At 32.5% G+C, this 17,146-nt stretch overlaps 2 protein-coding genes across 2 annotated transcripts; both read right to left on the bottom strand.

Annotated features, from left to right (window-relative positions):
- Positions 1-3,053: 3,053 nt before the first annotated feature.
- LOC119192392 (gustatory and odorant receptor 22-like) lies at positions 3,054-11,827 on the bottom strand. Its single transcript, XM_037446204.1, has 9 exons — positions 11,711-11,827; positions 10,970-11,108; positions 10,195-10,445; positions 8,951-9,211; positions 8,340-8,467; positions 5,979-6,138; positions 5,769-5,840; positions 4,756-4,845; positions 3,054-3,342 (listed from the first exon to the last, which is right to left on the bottom strand). Exons 1-9 carry the CDS (start codon positions 11,825-11,827, stop codon positions 3,253-3,255), a joined length of 1,308 nt encoding a protein of 435 aa, XP_037302101.1. The 3' UTR covers positions 3,054-3,252.
- Positions 11,828-12,620: 793 nt separating this feature from the next.
- LOC115440094 (charged multivesicular body protein 2b) lies at positions 12,621-16,158 on the bottom strand. The gene is given in 7 exon segments (XM_037446205.1): positions 12,621-13,341; positions 13,793-13,899; positions 14,201-14,381; positions 14,625-14,741; positions 15,364-15,419; positions 15,422-15,454; positions 15,979-16,158. Coding segments are annotated over 7 exon segments (627 nt in total). The 5' UTR covers positions 16,013-16,158; the 3' UTR covers positions 12,621-13,242.
- Positions 16,159-17,146: the final 988 nt, after the last annotated feature.

The following is a 17,146-nucleotide window of genomic DNA, read 5'->3' as shown; positions in this document are numbered from 1 at the left end:
TATTCATATAATATGAACATTCAACTTTATTTATCTGATAATTATGATTATTTAATTGTTTAACCCTCTACTTTTAAAGAGACATTTATTGTTACTAATAAAATAGGGCTCATTTTGTCACCTAGGTAGGCCTTCGTTAATTCCATTTTCCCGATAGATTGCTGTGCATATAAAGGACAAGTATAATTATAATTAGTAGTAATATTCATTTTTTACTAATTATAATAGTTCATTCGTAATAAATCAGTTGGAGTCATAAACGCTATATTTCCTGGATCGGAAATATAGCGAGAAATGGAATTAAAAAGTTGATTAATGAATTTACGGTTATCCACCATATCTCCTAATTGATTGAGGGTGACAACCGGCGACAGAAACATGGATACACTTGGGCTAATCCGGTTATTCGAATACCGTGCAAAGTAATTTAATTAAAATGTGGACTATTATTGAAGTAATATTCTTAAAAATGTTCATGTTTACAAATTCAAGATCGTAATCAATCCGATGTTAGTATTAAAGTTGCAAATTTTTTTTAATAAAATTTGTTTTACGGATTGTCGATGAATTCTGAATTCCATGATCCAAATATATCTGTTAGTTAAGTAATGTATTTGGCATTTGCTACGATTCTTACGTCAATATTATTCTCACTTATGGATTTATATGCGTGTAAGTCGATAATGATATTTTATGCAAGATTTTAGTACCTACAAATAGGTATTTCACAACAACCAGTAGCGTAACGTCGTAAAGGACCCGTGACATATTAATCGAATGGTGCCCCTCCTAATGTGATATATGTATACTTATGTACTATTTTCCAACGACCTTTTTCGGGCCTAATAGACAGCAAAACTTGGATTCTACAAAATTTTGGGATTGAAACTGGAGGCCCGTGAGATTTGGTCCCATGTCATCCTATTGTAACACCACTTTATGGAAAAAATATTTATAATTTTTTTAAATAGATCGAAAAAGCTGAAGTCCGCAATGGATTCCACTGCTGTTGATTTTCACAAATACATACAGAAATTTCTTACAAATTAATCGTTTCTAAAATTATAAATTTAAAGTCTGCTTGTTAGGTTGTCCATATCATATAGAGCAATGAAATAACGGATTTTGAAAACTGGAGAGGCATAATGCTAGGTACCTTTAGCTCTAAGAGATCAAATTTGTTCAAAGCAAAATACTTGAAAACTTAGTTTAGAAAAAGGCTAACGTGAGCATACCTGCAAGTAAAAGTTAAATGTATAAAAAATATAAATTATTTTATTAAAATGTTCTTGTAATAAGTAAATACCCTTTTACCTAGAGGCTACGAGCATACAACTGAAATCTCTGACAAGGTTGATTCGGCTCCGGAATAACAATATGTGGAACTAATTTTGCATATCGTATTCCAAGATTGTTCTCTATTGATTGACAGGGGAGGATCGCGAAAGGTTTCACTAACAGCCTGACAATAGCAGAAATGTTTCTTATTTTACTTTTACCATTTGTATTGAATATCGGTATGCATGTGTGTTAAATATTGTAAACTTTAATATGTTAGGCTTATGTAGTTCATGAAATAAATTAATAGATGAATATAGTTTAGATTTAAGAACTGTCAATTTATTGGCTTTGTAGAGTACTTAATTAAATTCCAGGAGGTTCTGGATTCAAATTGGTAGTCAAGTAGGTATTAAAAATCTTGTATCAACCTATTGTTGGAATCGAAAATCAAAATAATTATTTAATATGCATTATGCGTAATGGGTAAAAATGCATAAATAATTGTGGATCTTAACTATCCAAGTCCAATAGTTTAGTAAGAGTTCATGCACACGTGCAGAAGAATTCTTTGATATATTATAATCATCCATATATTCATTCAACCACAATTCTTCTTTATATATCTTATAAAAAAAGCAAGTTTCTGTTAAATTCACATTCATTTATCTTGCGGATTTAAAAAAAGGTGTTAAGATTTTTTAATTTCTAATTATCTGCGCGTCTTAATTTTTCTTTCCGTAAAACCCACCTACAAAGTATTAGAAATCTTAAAAATTTTTAGGTAATGAAATCGGTTCATTCATTAAGTTATGAAGTGACCAAGGGAAATAGAAATTCATTTATATATAACCTATATTTATATTTTAGATAATACTACTTAGAGTATAGATACTTTGATTTTTGATATTCGTGACTCTATGATCGTATGTATTAGATAACTGGTTTATGGCGTTATACAGGAGAATCATAAATTATATATTGTAACAAGTTGATGTCCCTCGTCCCACATGACTCGTTAGCCCATTAGAATAACTTATGGCGATATTAAATTCATCATATTTGTTTCCTGTTTAATAGACCATATAAACGATTAAGTAAAACATATTTATTACACTATATGAACTGAATAATGTTTGCTGGTGGTTAGATATATTTTATATCCGCCCGGATAGCGACCACCGTGCTAAGGTGTTAAAACACGGGATCAGCCTGTGTACATCCGGTTCGAACAGGTCGGCATAATTGTGACGACTGCCAAAGGGTAATTGTCTCTCGTGAGTCGACATTCTATTGGATCACACTCTACTTACCATCAGCTGCAGTGGGGACATTTTGCCGTGCACGCATAAAGCAAATATTTAATCGATTTTGTTTATTCTATTTTCACACTATATAAATACCTACTACATACATAGTCATACTGTATCCCCCTTATTCATATTTTTTTTTTATCTAACGACGAAGTAAAGCTGTGACAACAAGCCTGTTTCTCAGTGCCCAACGGCACTGAGAAATAGACATAGGGCCGTTGTGATTGGTTATTATTGTTGTATTTCAATATTAGCCAATCACAACGGCCCTACACTGCGAAGACTGCCATGCCGTCAGTACTGAGAAACAGACTTGTTATCACAGCCTTACTCGGTTGTTAGATAAAAAACGTCTATGAATAAGGGGGTATATGTTTGCTAGATTTATATGTACAAAAATGTAGTTATAATAATTTCTGAACACTACTAAACTAAACACTTTACTAAACACTTTAAGGCACAATTAACAAATTAGTGAGTGAATCACTTCAGGCATGCAAATTAATACTTGAAGCGCTACCCTCTGTGGAAATGAAAGGTATGGTTTGCGAAGATTTAACTTCCGGAAATCTCGCGCGAAAGTAAAGTTACCATAATGCTTTTGAGTGACAATGGTAAATCCCCAGTCGAACTGGGGCGTTTTTGTTGAATTATGAAGTAACTATACTATGGCAGCAGCTTGGGGTTCTTTGGGCAACGATATCTTGAATTGGAGCAGCACTATTAGGTATATTGCGATCATCCGTATTGCCTGAAAAATAATAAAATAATGTTATTTCACTTTACAAAGTATTTCTGAAACGGTGAACCGATTTTGACCATAATTATTGGAAAGTTCCCAATACTATTATTAATTCTGGAATAGAAAACTATTACGCTCATATTGTCATTTTTTTTTATTATAAGCAATTGTTTATGTGTATAAAGTTTTACCAAACTAGTTTGTTTCGCTATTTCATATGATAGTTGTTAAAATAAGTACAATAGATAAGAAAACGTCATATTATTTTAAATTAATCAGTAACTGTGTGGTGGGCGTAATTTGTATATTATTTCCAGAGATTATAAAATAAAAAAACATATTTTTTGAAAGTAAAAATTCAATGTTATTCTATAAACTTCACGAAGCGTTGCTTTACTTCGATATTTAAAGGAGTTACTCAAACGATATAAAACAAGAGACCATTTCCATTAGTCATAACAAGTTTCAGTCGCAGGCACTCCATTATCCCCTCTGTTCAATATCATTTTTTCTATAACAACTAAAGTAAAGTAAAGCTATAATCAAAGGAAGACCTGAGGCACGATATCCATCTTATCGATTAAGTATCAGCTATGAAGGACTTCTACACAATAAGTCATATAATGCAGTCGTATTTTGAAATACGCTATCACAGTTAGTTTCATTTACTGGCATTGGTACTCGGCTAATGCTTGATATTTATCTAAAATAATAAGCTTTTATCCTACTTTTATTTTATCAGTAATAATAATGAAGCAATACAGGTAGCCCGCTTGATAGCGGTAGGGTAGGAGATTAACGCGTATTATAGATATGATATTGAATGAAGTATACTAAACATAGCGAAAAAAAATCACGACGTTATATCCAAATGGGTGGAAGAGATCTTTAGACAGGTGCTTATATAGTTTTCAATAGGGCCCTCGACATATATATTTATTTTATTTTGCATTTACACTATTGAATATATTTGGCATCTACGCATGGCATAGCAATATAGCATTGAGAACCTCTTTACTAAAATCAAAGCGTACAAAATGCGGTTATGTAAAAGGGTGGTAAGAAACATAGATTTTGATCGTAGTTCCGACTGATAAAAATAACATAGCATATCATGCACGTGTCTCCAAAGAGGTGGTGAAAATAACTTTATACACAGCTAGACAATGCAATAGAGTATTTAAATGAAACACAGAATGAAACTTTAGGAGCCGTGTTTACCTTAGATGTTTGTAATCGACTTAGTCTGGAGCATTCGAATTTTAACTCGAACGCTCCACTAAATTCTAGCTGATTTTCAATGAATTTAAATTTCACATTACTAACAAATAGTTCAACGGCACTCAGTCCTTCCTCACAGGAACTTTAATTTAAAATTGCATCTTGCTTATCTGCATACAAAAAATAAAAACTAAACCTTACAGATGTCAGAAGTTCTCTATTAACGTGCGCGTATCCCTTGAGGCTAACCACAGCCGGGTTCATCTCTATTGCTTGAATGAAGTGGTCAATCTGTATAGAAATATTAGATTTACGAATTACTAGAACATAAATATATTATAAACTAGCTTCCGCCCGTAGCTTCGCCCGCGTGGATTTCGGACTTCAAAAATGGAGGAGGTGCTCAATTTGTCGGGATGTTTTTTTAATGTATGGTGGTATGCAGGTGGTCCGATTGTGCGGTCAGGGTCTGATGATGGGATCCTGGTGAAATCGAAGGAAGCATACAGCATGATTTAGTATTCACGGGTGATGACTTATTATTAGCGTATTTCATGTATAACTTTGGTGTTTCTATACCGATTTCTCTTTTATGGAATATTTAATAATGTTCACTTTTTTAATTAGAGATGACTGAGAGTGTTATAAACGTAAGAGTAGACAAATATAATGAGAAAGCTTCGAACTGCTAAGCTGTCGGGAGTTACACGTGTTATTGTGAGTCAACCATAAAAGATAGACATATGCTGTGATGGGATATTTTTAATATAATTTTAAAGAGAACATTTCCGTCATACATGATTTCTGTGTAGCTTTAACCAATAAGGTTGCACACGCGACGGAAGCTTAAAAAATGGAGTAACTTCTCCCGTTTTCCCAACATTTCCCTTCACTGCTCTGCTCCTATTAATTGTAGCGTGATGAAAAGTATACTATAACCAGCTCAGGAGTATGAAAAATAATTGTACCAAGTTTCGTTAAAATCCGTCGTGTAGTTTTTGTTTCTATAACGGTTATACAGACAGACAGACAGACAGACAAAAATTTTACTAATTGCAATTTTGGCATCAGTATCGATCCCTATTCACCCCCTGATAGTTATTTTGGAAATATATTTCATGTACAGAACTGACCTCTCTACAGATTTATTATAAGTAAGTATAGATAACTGATTACGAATTACGATTAAATGTTTCTGAATTATTGTATCTTACCTCTTTCTGTGTGGGTCTATCAACCGCCAACACGTCTATAGACAACAATGTATCTTGAACTCCAGCTGCTACCTGTAACATATCTTTATAGAAGGTAATTGAAATGCCATAATTATTAATACTGCTTCCTTCATGGCATCTATGGTTAATGGTCAGCGGAGCGCCAGCACAAGCTAATACATAATATTATATTAAAAATTAAGGAGCTACCTTCAATGTAGACTTATGAGAGCAATCAGCGAAGATAAACAGCAAAGTAGAGCAATATGCCGCGTCGACGATGAGACCCATCTCTTTGAAAGAGAACCCGAAGCCGTGGTCAACGATCTCCGACAGCGCTCCGTAAACAGCGATAGTTATGTTGAAGAACCTGTTCATGATGAAGACCAAGTATGATTAACTAAAATGTTTAATCCTCATAATTTCATGAAAAGAGCAAGGTCCGTTCTGTTCACGGAACTTGAATGTATAGGCAGACAGTATATCGCAAGCTTACAAGTTACAAGGTTCTATATTAATTTTTTTTGCATAAATTGAATCATTACATAATTTTGTGATTTTTTTCAGTAACAATTTCCCATCATCCCATAATAAAAAAAGGAGAACTATGATTTTTCGTCTTTTTAAATTTTTACCAACATATATTTTTTTTTCTCATTACTCCGATATTTAAAAATTTAACAGAGGACCATGTAATTGTAAGCCAGCGATATATCTCAGTAATATCATAAATGAGAAAGTTTGTGAAGATACTTCTCTATAGATTTGGATTAATTTTAGCGCATTGATAGATTGTCTTGAATTGTATAGGCTACTTTTTATCGCGGATTTTTCATGCGGACGAAGGACAAGTAACATCTAGTTATACATATGTAATCGTAGCATATACGTGGATGTATATAAGAGTTATCATACATGACTCAGGCATATTGTGTTGCTGTAGATTCGTCATCTTATTCAATCGCCCTTGTATGTTTGGGTCACGTATTCCACTGTCCCTTCGTAACGGTGCTGTGATTTGGGTGACGTAGTTTACTTTAAGTCGACCCCTTTCAATACCTCTATATTAGGGTTATGCACACGTTTTTTTGTTTATCTTCAACTAATATCTGTTTGTGACTCCGTCAGCGCAGAAAACTTTACTGCAATGAAATTCCTACCGTAAATTTTAAAATGTGGTCTAGATATTGATCTTAATCCATCGGTTTGACAAATTTCATCAAAACACATTCGAGATTAATGCGAGATTAGATGTTAAAAATCTTCAAAAACTTTCAGATAAGTATATAATAAGAAGGACATTCTTCACGAGTGTAAGCAACATATACCCGTAATGTAATGAGTTATAGTATACGCATCTTATTGTGTTATACTACAACTCAATACATATTGCTTTTCATTTTTTTTGTACAAATTTATACCTGATTTTTTACTCTGCACTACTTTCTAAAATATTACTCGGTGGATAATTGGTTATGTAATTATTAAGTTGCTTATACTAATAATAATAGTTACCTAATTGATATTATCCAAAAATGTATATAATTATTATAGACTTCGTGCTTTATATATATATAGACAATAAATTATATAAACCGCTACCGACTTAACGCAAACTTAATGTTAATCCTCACGAAAACTTCCTGAAGAACCGCGATAAGATACGTTAAATATTAACAAGAACGTTAACTATCATTTTACTATCAGGGCGTGCTTTAATTGAAGTTGAAGCTATTAATTCTATCAGGCACTTCAAAGGAAATTTGTTTGATGCACTTTTAGCAATGACTCCTCGATTCTTGGGAATTCGTGGGTAGTGAAAGGCATTATTGATTAATTAGCAACTAAGTGGCCCAAACGTGCCAATTGCTAAAATACGGAGTCAGTTTTAATTAACAAACCAGCCTGATCTAGACTATGTAATCGTGACTTATCATCCCATAATGCAATATGGATTCAGCAATAATAATATCGTCAAGCCATGTGAGCAATATGAGGGTTATTGCACTAATAAAACCGAGTTGATACAAACACGCAACTGAATCGATTCAATCGCGCGTTTAGACTCGCTATAAAAACAAAATGAGAGCTGCATTGGCATCGCGCACTATGGCGTGAACGAAAATAATTAATTTTAGCTTGATCTATATGTCCTCATATAGTTAATATACGTATATTCTAATTATTGGCGATCGTAAAAAAGGTAATTACTAATAAAATAAACTTGAATATAGGTGTGTACGACAGTCTATTGTTTTCGAATATGGAGATAGAGCTTTGGGACTGTCGAATGAAAAAAATCTTACAAATACCAACTCAATGTCTCTCTGACGGTAACTGGTTGTTAATTAAACAATTGTACTACCCAAGTCAACTTGAGGGCCCTTCAGGGCAGTGCGAACTTTGGGGTGTCCGCTTAATTTAATGCAGGTATGAGCCAAGAGGGAACCAGACGACTTCTGCTACTGAGATTAGCTCTACAACTTGACAGTTTGTCTTCATCTTCTTAAAATCGGAGTGCTTTATACATAAATTCCATATCGTTGTGTAAAATGTATTCTGTTAACTTACATAAATAAGCAGTATGTAGAATAAGTCCGTGCATATGCATTTCCAAGTGACTGAAGCAATTCTGAAAGATTGAGCCACAGAAATCGGTACCGCGATATTAACTTGGCCGAACATTCCCGCTCTACATCCTGCAAGCAAAATAGAACGTAACAAGCATAAACTTATTATAAGATTGGATTTTATAGCTTTGGAAACTGAGTAAACAGATTAATGTCTTTGCCTAAAATGTTAAAAGTAATTTGACGCTGTACACATTTTTTGGATTATGATATAAGAATTTTTCTAAACAAATTTAGAGTTTATAAGCAGTTTGTTACACGAGCAACCGATATTATAGGATTAAAACAAGTTAGAAGAATTGTTTCTGACGTTTAAATATATTTACAATAATATTCTGTAACTTTGCTGTATGGCGAATGGTACGAAAATGTATGTCTTCATTGCAATGCCTATTGCGCATTATTAATTATGGAACCTTAAAGTTCTCATTAGCACACAAGACATATATAATATAGTAGCTAAACATATTAACTAGTGTCATTTTGTAATCTTCATGTAATGATATAACTATTTTTTTTTTAAACTGTGAAAAATAAATGTAAACAATTTACCCTGCGGAAGCTTTCAGCAAGACTTTGCGATGCAATTTTAATAGCTTTGCAGTTGATGTACCAGAGTGCACAGTTCATGTTGATCATGATAATTATGTGATAGTAGGCCATCGTGTGTCTCAGCAGGAAGCCGTCGAGAAGGGCGCACAAACTCAGGAGAAAGCACACGGCAAGAAGCAAACATCCCACGCTTATGATAACGATTGACGTTTTCAAATTTGGAAATTGAAGATTCTCCCCGGTCACTCGATAGTACCTAACCTACAAAATTACATAATTATTTATAATTTTGCAAAATCTACAAATTATTAAATATCTAAGTTACGATAGAAATACGTGAAAGCACCAAACTAGCTTAGATATTAACAGATATTTGTTCGACCTATTAGTTGTAGCTTCGGTTCCGCATAGCCTTTGGCTGACTGTCACTTTTTGTTAGAGATTGCTACAATGTTTCTATGATGTCCTAAATTACTCAGATATAAAGATTCTTTTGGAGTCGTGTCTTTGGTATAATATTAATGTAGCCCGCTTATCACACACAGTTAAAATACTTTTTCATAACACATTAAACATTTATATACGAATATTATATTCTTTATATTAGCTAAACAAATTTACAGATAGGAATTTAGATGTAGCTTCTTTCTAATATAAAGTATCTAGGTACTAAATTGAAAAAAAATCAATAAGTTATTATCATAGGTTTTATCGAATGAACGATGTCACTGCTTTTTAATACAATCACATAAGTAGTTAAAATGATTGAGCAATGCCAATACGAACATTTACTTAATTCGAATGAATAACAATATTAATCTACATTTTATTGAGAGAAAGAAAGAAATGTTACATATATAAGTTGCTTTTATGCTTTGATTTTTATTCAGGACTTCTAAACCTGTTTAAAGTATAAACTGATTTATGAATGTTAAGCGCTACTAAAAATTAAATAAATAAATCTGACCATTTCAATAAGACATGGTAAATAATTAAAAAGTTATTTTAAGTCTTATGACTCTTAAAATCCTAAGGTAGAGATTTAGCAAATCGGAATTAAAATTATGAAACAAAACAAGTACATAGCTACAGACAATAATGTAGTACTCTTATGCAGGAAAAAAATAAAACATAACACGATAGATGTTACATTTTTATAAAATAAGTATATTTTTTAACTAATATAGAATAAATTTTTAGCCTCACACACTAAAACACTTACCTTTATACCCCTAGCAAATTACCTGAAATTTTCCCCAATTAGTCTTATAAACAGCAACTTGGTTAGCAACTCCCCAACCGACGAAAGGTATCCAAAAATGTGGGACGAGAAACACGACGAACAAAATAGCATAAATGTAGTCATCGAAGCGTTGGATTGAACGCAAAATCATTAAACGCTCATAGCCGACCACTAAAACGACTGCGGTGGCTGCTATATAAAAGCAAATTGCGTACATCGTTGCAGAGGATTTCCAGCTGAAGGTGATCGTTCCTGCATGAAAGTAAATTATAATTAATTTAAGTCTAGTACCTATCGTCATTCCTAATAACAGTTAACGTTTGCAATGCAACGCTATGCCGACTTAAAAATAATAATAGGCCTTAGAATCTAGATAGGTAGAGTTATAGTAGGTGCAGCGCAAACGTCATACCGGTGGTATAAAGAATATAATGACTACTTTATAGATTGGTCAAACGGATACGATTTTCATGTCTTAGATTTTGTACACGGTCAACGAAGCGATGTATACTAACGTCCGGGCATGGCCCTTAATAGGTTTATATTTCATTCAAGGCAATTAATGGCTCACCAACCTTTCAATTACTGGAACACACTGAGGATTTCTGTGAAATTATGTTACATACACCCTACGGGCAGCGGTGATCTACTATGAGGGAGCCCACGTATACCAGTAGGTACACACCTTTACTAAACTGAGAAGCAGTTTATCTGCTTGGTCCCTTGTAATGGTGGGTCTCGTGTTGATATTTGAAGCGATGTTTTTTCTAACTTACCTGGCCTCGATCTAGTAATAGGCATGACAGCAAGTGCCCGAAACAGAACCAACAAAAGTTTGTGATCGCGATAAAACTGATCGTGGATTTCACACGTGTCGCCATCTTGTGAGTTAAGCAAGTCTCTTTGTTCTTGTTCCTAAGAGAAAAGAAATCTATTTGTACAGGTAGTATTCCCAGTGAGTCTTCTTCCTTATACTTATTTAATCTGGACTGTTACCTCTAAGTTTTATATAAGATAATTTTTAAGACTATCTTGAAAATTAGAGCACAAAACACAGTGTAACACAATATTGTGTGTGATATGTAAGACAGATTCTCAATTTAAAATTATGAGAAATCGTATAAAAGACGCATTTGGTCTGTTTTTTCAATTCAGCAATTGAGTAGTTAGTAAATATGTTTAACTATTCTGCAACCCACCCTCAACCCCACACCAGTGGACTCTACTATAGAGTCAGAACAACTTACTTTTTCAAACGTTAGTTTACTCACTTTTTCAAACGTGTAACAAAAAGGATTTCGCTTGAATTTGATAATCGATCACCGCTTTTACTCTCAGACTCGAGTCCAACAGAGAAAAAATCTCCAGGACGAAACCCATGACCACCCGAGTATCACAAATTTTACGAGTTGATTCTACAAAATCATCCTCAAAGGCTCTTCATTTCGTATGCACTAAGCATGTTCTACACAATGTACCTACTTTTGAAGTTTACTAAGAATATCAAGAATACTCACATAATCTCGTTGCGTCCTATCATACACAGTTTTTTTATTTTGAACATATTTCATTTCGTTTTCAAACATACTGTTATTGATTCCTTCGTCGAACAGGTGATCTGGTATCATCATCATACTGAAAATCGAGAGCGGCGCAAGACTTAGAAGTGAGACGATGAAGAAAGTTCAAGTCGAAATGGCGTGATGGGAATTTAATGGTCCCCTTGAAACATGCTATGACATTATCGTGCCGTTAAGTAAACAATGTAGGTAAACTTCGTTAAATTTTATGTCAAATTACGAAGTCGTTCATTGCATATCAATTACTACGCGAGGGGGACTATTATAGAATTGCTTGTAAAATTCATAGCAGTGACCTTCCTCTAGCATAAAGCCATTATAAATATTAAAAACATAACCTTGTTTATAAACATTTATATCGCTGACTCACTATTACAACGTTCTATGTTATTTTTTACACCTAGGTGTATATATATATATTCTAAATCACATGATTTTATGTCACTTTTAGATATCATTTTCAATAGTTCTCAATGATAAATAAAAGAGGAACCATAATATGTTATCATCGAATAACATTGTTGTCGCCATAAATATTCTAAATAATTTTTTTCAAACATAAATAAAAACGTAAGACCTGGTAATAGTGAGCCAGCGACATTCTGGAAGGTTTTTTAAGAGGATTTTTTTATTTTAATAATTATACGGCCAATTATTGAAAGGTCTTACCGTGGAAGTGAGCGTCCACCCGCCTCATACAGTAACAAAATGCTACAAAATGGATGCTCACCAATATTAATTTTCTTAAAAATTGGTTAATATTTACAAAGCACCTTTATTCTGAATGCTAGTATAGTCTTACTATACTTATATTTAAAAGTTCGCTTCAAAATAAAATCAAACTGTATTGTCTAGTATCATATAATACAAAAATATCACAGATTTATTTTCACATTATATGTACAGATGATTATAATATTTACATCTCTGGAAAACAATAAATTATTTATTAAGACAGTTTAGAAGGTAGAACAAAATAACTAGCATTAGTGATCATTGTTACATGTGTAACAATAAGCAAAAATAATATTCCATTTATACTCTTCTGGTCTAAATCCCGTGTTCTATTCTCGCCAAAATAAAATTATATAGCTAATAAGTAATTTACTCAATATCCCTGCAAAGCAGGACTGTCTTAGAAAATATTTTCTGCCATTTTATATATTTATCATACTGTTTTATTTTTTATAGTATTAGATAACACAAAATAAATATTAAACATTGGTCTAGAGTTGTAAAATTTAGGTCACAATTCTGTTCTTGAATGAATTAACAAATATTAACATTAATTCATTATATCATTTATTAAATTTACGCTAATCAATTGCAATATTTTAACTTTTGATTCAACTAATTGTTTCACTCAAAACAACTATATATAGAAAATAACATTTAGGAAATAAAAGCTGTTATAACATAACTTAATTATTGTAAAATGCTGCTGTGGCGATGACAAGATTTGCCAAATCTTAAGACTTCAGCTTTTCAAGTTGAGCCAGGATGTCTCTGTCGGCGTCGGTGGTTGATTGACCTATTTTGTTGCGGGAAACCGAAGGGGCGTTGGCCATCTGTAAAAATATTAATTAAAAATCAGTGGGAATAAACAACATTATCGACGCCATTATATCAGAAAGGACAATGCATACTATTAATAGTATGTGAGCTACCTCTCCAGAGAGGCCACTTCTGTGTGAGAATCTGTCTTGGTAATAACTACCACTGCCTAATTTTTATGTTAAGTAGCCGTATACAAACAGTTTTGTTTGATTAGAAGGATATGTTTTTTTGTGAAATACATCAACTTTATCATAATATCATATCATACATTTTTTTCTATTTGGAATTATAAAAATTATATTTGTCTAAAAAATACAAATGCATTAAAAAAGGGAATCATCCTGTGATAACGGGGCTCAAGATTATTAGGTATTTAAAGTGAGGAATATTGTCACAATATATGCCATGTCCAGCAAATATTATTTTTAGGGGCCTAAGCTTATGGTTAAAAAGTGTTACTACCTTTCCACTGACTTCAATGCCAATTTCATCAAGCACTTGGTTAACAATTCCTTCAGTTTCTTCCTCATCACCAGATTCATCCATGATGTCATCAAGAGTGTCTGAAACTGCATTAAATATTCATTTAAAAACAATTTGTATACTTGTGAAAATCATGCTAATTGTAGACATATTTAGATGTAGAACATAAGTCAAGCTCTGAAGTATTCCAATATTATACTTTTATAAACAATTATTCACTAACTAATTGCAATCACAATACTTCTTAATAATATAGAACATAAATAAAATATACTTTTCCATACAATTAAAAATTTTGCATTTAACATCTAAAAAATCAACCTGTACATATACTGACTGATTGACAACCTTAATAAATGACTAGTGTAGCTAAATATGTATACTCACTCATCTCATCTGTCATATCCATTTTAGCATTGGCTTGTTTAAAGGCCTCCATGTCTTTTGCGATTTGGTGTGGATTCATGACTTTGTTCATGTTGCCCATTGTCTTGGCCGTGGTGCCCATCGCACCAGCTATAGCTATGTTTGCACCCATCGCCTTGTTGTGGATTTGTACACTTGAAATCTATAATATAAGTAGTGACAAAAAATTTATTATGCAGTTGTTTTAAGAATATTAATATACTTTTATTGTAAGAAAGCTCACTAATAGTCCAAACATATTAAATACATATAAAAATTAAATGTGGTTCTAATTTGTATAATACTATTAATAAAATATTTATGTAATTTTTTATCATACTTTTCTTTGCTTTAAAATTAAACAAATAATAATCTACATCTGATTAATAAAAAGTGTAAACCTTACCTTACTGTTAGCTGAATAAATTCTATTCTTTTGTTTTCTTAACTGAACTAACTGTTTTGCTAATATTTTACAACCATCATTGTTGCCCTCCTTTGCCATCTTCTTTATTTCCATTTCCTATAATTAGGTAATCAATGTACTTAAGGCGATACCTCAAGGTCCATTTTCATACATTTTGTTTCACCTTTAATCTGGGTAACTAAACAAGTATTGGCAAGTAAAGAATTTAAATTCACGTCTAGTTAGTGATTAGTTCTCGCAGTTGAAAGAAAAACGTAAAAATAATTAATAATCATGGATATTTCGGCATTTTAAATTTAATATGACGAAATTTTAAAGGCCGAAATATCCATGATTATTAATTATTTTTACGTTTTTCTTTCAACTGCGAGAACTAATCACTAACTAGACGTGAATTTAAATTCTTTACTTGCCAATACTTGTTTAGTTACCCAGATTAAAGGTGAAACAAAATGTATGAAATGGACCTTGAGGTATAAACATTCATAAATACCTATACATTCAAACTAAATACAATTTAGTTAAGGATTATTCAGTTGAGGCATTCATTGTCACAACATTTTTAAAATTTTTAGAAATTTGTTATGTTATATATTTGTATGTTGAAACTTATATTTTTATAAGTAGCTTAACAATGTCACATCCCTTCTCAGGGATACAATACTAGTTATACTTATTTTTAAACAATACATTTCTGTATAGTGAGTGTGCCACTTACAAGTTTCTTCTCTTCTCTTTCAAGGGCTGCTTTATCTCTTTCCAAATCTCTGCCAGCTTTTGCAGCTCACGGTCATTTTCCCTTTGTATTTCTAGAAACAGTCAGAATAACTCTATGTATAACAATTTCTGAAACTATGGATTATGAATCCTAATAGATAAATTGCTACCTTAAACTAGGCCTACCCCAGCTCATAATCTCAAAACAATGTTAACATCATATGACATAGCATTGAAAAAAACATATTAATGTTATTAAGATTGGACATCAAGACTATTATGAAATTTTAAAATAAGTCAGGTAATTGCAAATGCCTTGGAAATTTGTAATGGAAAAACTAACATCGTTAGCAGCCCTATATATGAGAAATGAAAATGTCTTCCTTAAAAATTTAAATGTGTAATCTCAGAAAAGAGCATAAAACATAAGGAATTTCAACTCACAACAGTACACTGGAAAATTTCAGAATAGTTGGGTGAAAATTAATAAGATATACGTACAGTATATAAAAATAGTAATTTGTTGAGCAATCTAACATCGTAATGTGTGAGTCATTATTTGTTGTGTAGGTACACCATATAAACAACCGTGTGCCCATGGCCAAGATTTTATTACCTTTAACTGTAGGAGCTTTCCCAAAGAAGTTCATTTTCACTGTATTCAATAAAATATACCTAATAATGATTTAAATGCTATTCGCAACAAATATTTTCAATATAAATCAACTCAAGAATTATGTTTACGATGAATTCTGACAAATGACACTTGACAGGCGCAACTGACAAGTGTCAACTGACATTTGAATTTTAACAATTGACAAATATTTTTTTTACTACGTCATTTTTTAAAATAAAATTGAGTGGATATAACATGAATTGTTAAGTTCGATACAGAAGTGTCTTTTTACAAAGTAATTCATAATAATAATGTAAATATTTTTATTACATGAATAAGAAGAAGCTATTACACAAAAGGGCGCTATACCGTCACTAAATTTATTTAAAAAAAAGGCGCCAAGTCCTGTTGCCAACAAACAAAAAGTATGTAAAAGTATAGGTAGTGCTCCAGAGAGTAATAGTGATTTATGGCAAAGTGCCTGCTATTGATACCCCCATTTAAAGCCCATAGGAGTAAATAAAACAGTTACTACCTAAATTAACTCATTACCAGGTTAATGTCGTTTACCATCAGGCGAGCAACTTGGTCGTCTCATCATTCTAGAAATAAAAATAAGTTCTTTGTTTTCTTCCCGCTCATAGCGCATGGCAATGTGGGATCTATTCGCCGTGTACTTACCTACTTTTCGCATAAACGACTTGCAGAAACAACTGATTGAATTTAACGATTGCCATTACTTGCCAGAAGGCAACTAGCAACCATAGACGCAGCTAGGTCAGAACTTCCCTATCCCAGGATGATAAGAAGCCCACCTTTTACTAGGTGCTAGTATTTTTAAATCCACCAAAAAGATCAGACTGAAATAAAAGTTCATTTAACGCATGTACAAGGATCCATTTAAATTCATTAAAAAGTTATAAAAAATTAAAATATGATCTGATACTACGCATATGAATTGTGCATAAACACAAAATACATCTCAATCATTCTAAGGATAATGTAGATTTTTAATTACACCATTGTTTGCTGTAATCAGGCCCATTCGGCCTCAGTCGCAAGTTACAGGATTAATTTTAACCTCTGCCTTAATGTCAGCCTGTTATCAAACAGTCTACATCTTACAGGTAGCCCATAAGTATGTTCTAACTACTAAGCAGGCCGTGCT

Source organism: Manduca sexta, unplaced genomic scaffold (assembly GCF_014839805.1).
Source record: "Manduca sexta isolate Smith_Timp_Sample1 unplaced genomic scaffold, JHU_Msex_v1.0 HiC_scaffold_2730, whole genome shotgun sequence".
In the NCBI taxonomy this organism is placed as follows: Eukaryota; Metazoa; Arthropoda; class Insecta; order Lepidoptera; family Sphingidae; genus Manduca; species Manduca sexta.
This window is presented reverse-complemented; position numbering and strand designations above follow the sequence as displayed.

Excerpts from the sequence above, each read along its gene's own strand:
- LOC119192392 (XM_037446204.1), bottom strand. The coding sequence starts at position 11,827 with ATGATGATGATACCAGATCACCTGTTCGACGAAGGAATCAATAACAGT. Across the intron at positions 11,109-11,710 it reads ATAGGACGCAACGAGATTAT|GAACAAGAACAAAGAGACTT; the intron begins GTGAGTATTCTT and ends CTTTTCTCTTAG. Across the intron at positions 5,841-5,978 it reads CTCATAAGTCTACATTGAAG|GTAGCAGCTGGAGTTCAAGA; the intron begins GTAGCTCCTTAA and ends GATATGTTACAG.